Source organism: Oxyura jamaicensis, chromosome 21 (assembly GCF_011077185.1).
Source record: "Oxyura jamaicensis isolate SHBP4307 breed ruddy duck chromosome 21, BPBGC_Ojam_1.0, whole genome shotgun sequence".
NCBI lineage: Eukaryota > Metazoa > Chordata > Aves > Anseriformes > Anatidae > Oxyura > Oxyura jamaicensis.
Genome location: NC_048913.1, coordinates 6,370,871 through 6,376,960, shown reverse-complemented (window position 1 = coordinate 6,376,960; position 6,090 = coordinate 6,370,871). Strand labels below are relative to the sequence as shown.

Below are 6,090 nucleotides of genomic sequence, written 5' to 3'. Positions count from 1 at the left end.
CGGAGGGTGCCTGGGGTGGGGGGCACGGTTCTGGGGGGGGATGAGGAGGGAGCCCGGGGCAGGGGGAGCACCCAAGGGGCACGGTCCTGGGGAGGGGATGAGGAGGGCGCCCGGGGTGGGGGGCACGGTCCTGGGGGGGGGATCCCTGGGGCAAGGGGGGAGCATCCCCAGGGCACGACCCCAGGACGTGTGAGCTTCCTCCCTGGGGACACCGAGGGACTCACGGGGGGAGGATGCGGGGGCACCCTTGGGATCCCCGGGGGTGCCAGATGCGGGGCGAGCATCCCCGGGGGGGGGGGGAGTCCCCGGAGCAGGCTCCCGGTGCCCCCCAGCAGTCTCCCGCTTCCCCCCTCCCCCGTTTTCGGTACCCACCTCTCTTGCTGCGTCCGATCTGCCCCAGCTTGGGCGGCCTCTTGCCCTGCCCGGCCGCCAGGAGACCGTCGGGGCCGCGGAGACGGACGGGGAAAGGCAGCTCCCCCCCCGCCGCGCCCCCCGCCAGCTGCCCCTCGCCGTAGGGCGGCCCCTCCGCCATGCCCGGGGAAGACGGGGGGGGCCCGGCGGCTGGAGGGGGGGGCCCGGTGGTACCGCCTCCCCCCCCCCGACAGCCTCCCGGGGCTCGGGGGGCCGGCGAGCCCCCCCGGGGCAGCGGCTCGGCGGAGCGGGGCGGCCGCCCCGTCACATCCCGGCCCGGCCCCGGCCCGGCTCTGGAGGCTCCGGTGGCTCCGCGGCGGCGGCACCGGCGGCGGCGGCGATAGAGGAGCGAGGGGCGGGCAGCGGGGCGGAGCGGGGAGCTGCCCCCTCCCCGGTACCGGGACCGCCTCCGGGAGGGGTGGCCCCGGTAGGATCGGGGATCCCCGGGGTGCCCCGAAGAGGGGGGAGAGCCGTAAGGGGCAGGGGGGTGAGGGGGTGACCCGGTAAAACCGTCGAGGAGGACGGGGATGCGCTGTAACAGTCTATGGGGAGCATGGAGATGCCCCATAATAATCCATGGGGAGCCCGGAGCCGCCCTGTAACAATCTATGGGGAGCCTGGAGCCACCCTATAACTATCTATAGGGAGCCCGGAGCTGCCCCGTAACAGTCTATGGGGAGCCTGGAGCCAGCCCATAATAACCTCGGGGGAACCCAAAGCCGCCCCATAACAATCTCTGGGGAGCCCAGAGCTGCCCCGTAACAACCTATGGGGAAACTGGAGCCGCCCCGTAACAACCTCCGGGGTGCCCAGAGAAAAGGGTGGCAGCGGGGACAAAAGAATCGATTCGCACAAGGCCGGGGCACAGCGGGGGCGTTTGGGGGCAGGTGAAGGCCAGGGCAGCAGGGCTGGGGCTCGCTGCCCCCCATCCCCGTGTACCCCCCCCCCCCCCCTCACTGCCTGCCCGGCTCGGCGCACCCCGAGCCCCTTCGCTGGCAGCACCACGTGCGAACGCCCCCGACACCCCCCAGCTGCCAGCTCCTTACATAAGGGTGCGTCTCCGCCCGAGATACCGCGGGGAAAAGCTCCAGAACAGGAGGCAAAAGGTAGCGGGGAGAGCGCTGCCCCCTCCGCCACCACCCCCCGGGCCTTATTTTTAGGCTCCCCGTGTCCCGGGGGGTGACGTCCCCGCGGCCCCCTGGCAGGACAGGGCTGTTCGGGGGGGGTTTTTTGGGGGGCCGCTCCTCACGCAGGGAAGGGGGGCAGCTGGGTGGGAAGAGGCTCCCCGAGGGCCGTGGTAAAAATCCCTGCCCCTGCAGAGCGGGGGTCCGCCCCTCGTGCCCAGGTAAGGCGGTTTTGGGGCAGCGAATGGCGAGGAGGGGGCAGGAGGGAGCCAGGTTCTGCTTTTTATCCTCTGCCTCCTCCTGCCGCAGCGGGCAGGCACTGCCACCTACAGCCCGGCTGCACGCGGCCCTTCCCGGCGCTGGGGTCGTGCTGCTCTGCTTTTATGACCGCCGAAAATGGGGGGTTGGTTTTTTGGGGGGGGGTGGTTTTTTTTGGGGGGGTTTCTCCGGGCACAACCGGGCCAAGGGTGCCGGCCGCGGGGCGTTTCAGCTGGTCAATGCCCGACAAAACCCCGCCTGCTGCCCACAAGTTTTCCCGGCAGCTGGCAGCGAGGCGTTTCTCTTCAAACCTGCCCCAGGGCAGGGTCCAGGCACGTCAGAACCAGAGGGCAAAGAGCGGAGCCGTGCCCCGAGCCCCGGGGAGGGGTTCCCCCGATCCTAGCAGGGTGGGGAGCCGGAGGCAGCGCTGTAAGGAGCCGAGCCAAACACACCTCTCAGCCACTTTTATTATTTTACAGCCCGTTGCAGCTCCCAGCTCAAGCCCGGCCGCGGAAAACGCCTTTTCACTTCCTCCTTTCTCCTGTCCTGGCGCGGTGAGGAACCAACAGCCTCCCCCCCGCCACGAACGGCGGGAGGCGAGGGAAACGCCGCTCCCCTCTTGTCACCAAAACCCCCGGCGCTCACCCAAAACCCCGCAGAAGCTCCGTAGGAGGCCGTCCTGCTCAGGGGGCGGAGGAGCCGCTGCTAGGTGGCAGTGCTGCCCGCGTGCTGCGGCCTCCCAGCGCTCGTCTCGCAGCTTTTTGGCACCAAGTTTTCCCACTCCAGGGGTATTTCAGCAGCTTTTTGTCTCCCCGCAAACCTTCCTCTGTACCCAGCCCAAGCGCCCCGCTCTGCTCCAGCCCCCTCCCCCTTCCCCAGCCACCATTTTCCTCCCAGCCAAACAAACCCAAACCACAAAACCATCTCCCCAAGCAGCCAAAGGGCTCGGCCTGAAGCAGGACCAGCGAGAAAATCCCCTCTGGGGAGGGAGCTTTAATAGCAAAAAGCCCCCATCCTCCCCCCACCCCCCCCCAGGGCGCGGGGGTTTAGCTGTTGTAGAGGGGAACCACCCTGGCGATGGGCTGCCTGCAGATGGGGCAGGCCTTGGGGTCCCGCAGGGCGCGGTAGCACTCGCTGCAGGAGCAGACGTGGCCGCACTCGAGGAAGACGCAGGCCTTGGCGTTGCTCAGGCAGATCACGCAGGCGTTTTTCGGCGTCTCCGCGCCCTCCGCGGTCGCTTCGCGTTTCAGCCGCTGCTCCTGGGCACGCCGGAACTCGGCCTGCAGCTGCTTGAGGCGCTGCCTCTCGCGGCGGTGCCGGTACTGCTTCCGCAGGAGGAAGAAGAGGACGGCGCAGGTGGCGAAGCCGGAGAGGACGGTGAGGATCTTCCAGAGCCTGACGTTGGCCTGCTGCTTCTGCAGCAAGGCGTCGAAGTCCTCGCCGCTCAGGTAGTACCGCAGGCCCTGCTTCGGCGGCTGCAGCCTGATGGTGTTGCTGTCCAGCACCAGCTCCCCCACGCCCGTCAGCGCCGTTCCCACCTTCAGCATCTGCTCCGTCTCCTGGATGCCCTTGGGGCGCTCGCCGCTGATGTAGTGGCCGAGGACGTCGGTGAAGGACTGCACCGAGGGGTGGAACTTCTCGTACACCGTCTCCAGGCTGAGCTCGGCGGCGTCCAGCGGCTTCATCACCCTCACGGCGACGCCGGCGTCATCCTCCGGAGGGGCCAGGTCGAAGGGGGCCGTGTTGGTGCGCTGGTGGATCACCTTCTCGTAGTCGTTCCTGGGGGGATAAAGCGAGCGTCGGCGCTTCCCCGGGCGCCAGAGTAGCGGGGGAACGCTCGGCTTGGGCTGGCAGTGCCAAGAGCCACGCTGCCAGCAGCACGGAGCGAGGGTTGTCACGCCGCAGGGTGCCTGCGCCTCGCGGTGTCACCTTCCTCCCTTCCCTCAGCGCCTCCAGCGTCACGGGGAAGGCGCTCAGGGACAGCTGAACCCCCGTAACCCCCCCCCCGTCACCTCCGCAGCGCTGTGACAAACCGCGGGGCAGCGAGCAGCGCCGCCCACCCCACGTGAATTTATCCCATTATCCGATCGGCCGAGGCTGCTGGGGTTAAATCGCGGCCGGACTCCACGACAAGAGGCTGGAGGCGCCGACGGAGGGCGGTCGCTGCGCGGGGTTACCTGCGGCGCTCCTCTCCCGGGGGAGCGGGAGCCCCACAAAGAGGGGGGGCGAGGACGTACCAGAGGTGGGTGGTTCGGTTCCACACCATCTTGTGCTCCTGCAGCGTCAGCCTCTGCACCACGCCCTTGCAGTCCTCCACGAACTGGCTGCTCAGGGTGTCCTTCACGGAGCGCACCACGCCTGCAACACAGCCGGCGCTCACGGGGGGGGGGCACACGGGCAACAAGGGGGGCGCCGAGCCCTAAGGCTGCGAGGCGGTGCGGGACAGCCGCAGGGTTGGGATTTTTAGGCAAAAAGGTTTTTTTTGGGTGAAAGGCGTGGGCCGGGGAGGGGTAACGGAGAGGGGGGGTCGTCCTCATGCATGGATACCAAGGGGGGCCGGGGCACCAAGCCCTCATGCTGCAAGATGGCACCTGGCATCCATGAGGTGTGCGTAGGGTTGGGATTTTTTATGAAAAAAAACTGGGTTTGGGTGAAATGCATGGGGTGAGGGGGGTGGCGCTCGCCCTCGCGCCGGGCGCCCCGCACAGACACTGAGGCAGCAAGTGCTCCCACTGCGAGGCACTGCCTGGCAGCCGTGAGGTGTGTGTAGGGTTGGGATTTTTATGAAAAAAAGCTTTTTTTTGGTGAAATGCACGGGGTGAGGGAGGAAGGGGGGGGGGGGTCAGCAGCCCCTCGCCCCCCCAGCCCCTCTCCTACCTTCGATGACAGCATAGGGCACGCAGCGCCCCGGCGCCTCCAGCAGCACGGCCCGCAGCTCCCCGTCCAGCCGAAGCCTCCTGGCGCCCTGCGGGACGGGAGGAGGAGGAGGAGGAGGAGGAGGAGAAGGCGGCGAGGGCCGGGCGGCGGAGGAGCTAGGCCGCGGCCTAGGCCCGGGCCTGGAGTTCGGGGCTCGGGGCTTCGCGTTCGGCCCCGGAGGCTCCCAGCACGCACCTGGAGGCCGCGGGCCAGCCGGGCCTTGCGGCGGTACGCGGAGCACAGCAGCGCCGTGAGGGCGGCGCTGGCCGCCAGCAGCGCGGCCTGCAGGGCCGAGGGCCGCCCGCCGCCTCCGCCGCCCTCCATGGCCGCCGTCACCATGGCAACCCCCCCGGCGCGGCCCGATGACGTCGCGCGGGGCGGACGCTCTAGAAAGCGACCATAGAGCGCGCGGTCCTCCGAGGGGGGGGGGAGATCACAGTACTGAGCCCCCCCCCCTTTTTTTTGGTTTGTTTTTGGTTTGATTTTGTTTTGTTTTGTTTTAGGGGAGGATTAGCCCCAATCTCAGCCTCGCGCCCGTAGGCTTTTGGAGGGGGATTAACCCAAATCCCAGCCCCACTGCACTTTTCTGGGGGAAGATCAGCCCAAATTCACCCCCCCCCCCCCCCCATCCCCAGAATTTTGGGATTTTTGAGGCTAAATCCCAGCTTCACCGATCTTTCTGGGGGGATTAGCCCAAATCCCAGCCACACTGCACTTTTTGGGGGTGATTAGCACAAATCCCAGTCCCACTGCACTTTTTTGGGGGGATATTAGCCCAAATTCTAGGCCCACTGCACTTTTTGCGGAGAAGATTAGCCCAAATCCAATCCTCCACTACCAGAATTTGGGGATTTGGGGATTTTTGAGGCTAAATCCCAGCCTCACAGGGCTTTGGGGGGATTCGCCCAAATCGCAGCCCCACTGCATTTTATTTTGGAGGGGGGGGGGGGGAATTAGCCCAAATTGCAGTCCCACAGCACTTTTTTTTTTGGGTGGGGATGAGGCCAAATCCCAGCCATACAGCACTGTTTTGGGGGAAGATTAGTTTTAAATCCCAGTCTCACTGTTTTTGTTTTGTTTTGTTTTGTTTTGTTTTGGGGGGGGGATTAGCCCAAATTCCCCCCTCTTAGCACTTTTTTTTTTTGGGGGGGGGTTAGCCCAAACCCCATCCCCCCACAACCCCGGGGGGGGGGCCCCCCAAAACCCCGCCCCCCCAAAAGCGGGGGGGGGGGGGAGACCAGGCCAAACCTCCCCTTTCCCCTCAGGTGTTGTTTTCTTTTTGGGGGGTAAACATCCCAAAACCCACCCCCACAATGTGGGGCGGCAGCCCCCCATAGTTCCCCCCACAGCACAGCCCCCAGACCCGTTTCCCCACATCCCG

At 66.7% G+C, this 6,090-nt stretch overlaps 2 protein-coding genes across 2 annotated transcripts in view; both read right to left on the bottom strand.

The window, feature by feature from the left end:
* The window catches only part of CAMK2N1 (calcium/calmodulin dependent protein kinase II inhibitor 1), a 1,200-nt gene extending 446 nt beyond the window's left edge, over nucleotides 1-754 (bottom strand). The window contains exon 1 of the mRNA XM_035344837.1: nucleotides 373-754. Within this exon, the coding sequence (XP_035200728.1) occupies nucleotides 373-532 (160 nt within the window). The 5' untranslated portion in view covers nucleotides 533-754. The remainder of the gene's footprint in view (nucleotides 1-372) is intronic.
* A 2,040-nt stretch (nucleotides 755-2,794) lies between these two features.
* MUL1 (mitochondrial E3 ubiquitin protein ligase 1) lies at nucleotides 2,795-5,078 on the bottom strand. Its single transcript, XM_035344487.1, has 4 exons — nucleotides 4,905-5,078; nucleotides 4,671-4,758; nucleotides 4,031-4,151; nucleotides 2,795-3,572 (listed from the first exon to the last, which is right to left on the bottom strand). The coding sequence occupies exons 1-4, from the start codon at nucleotides 5,046-5,048 to the stop codon at nucleotides 2,840-2,842; spliced, it is 1,086 nt and encodes a 361-aa protein (XP_035200378.1). The 5' UTR covers nucleotides 5,049-5,078; the 3' UTR covers nucleotides 2,795-2,839.
* Between the last annotated feature and the right edge of the window lie 1,012 nt (nucleotides 5,079-6,090).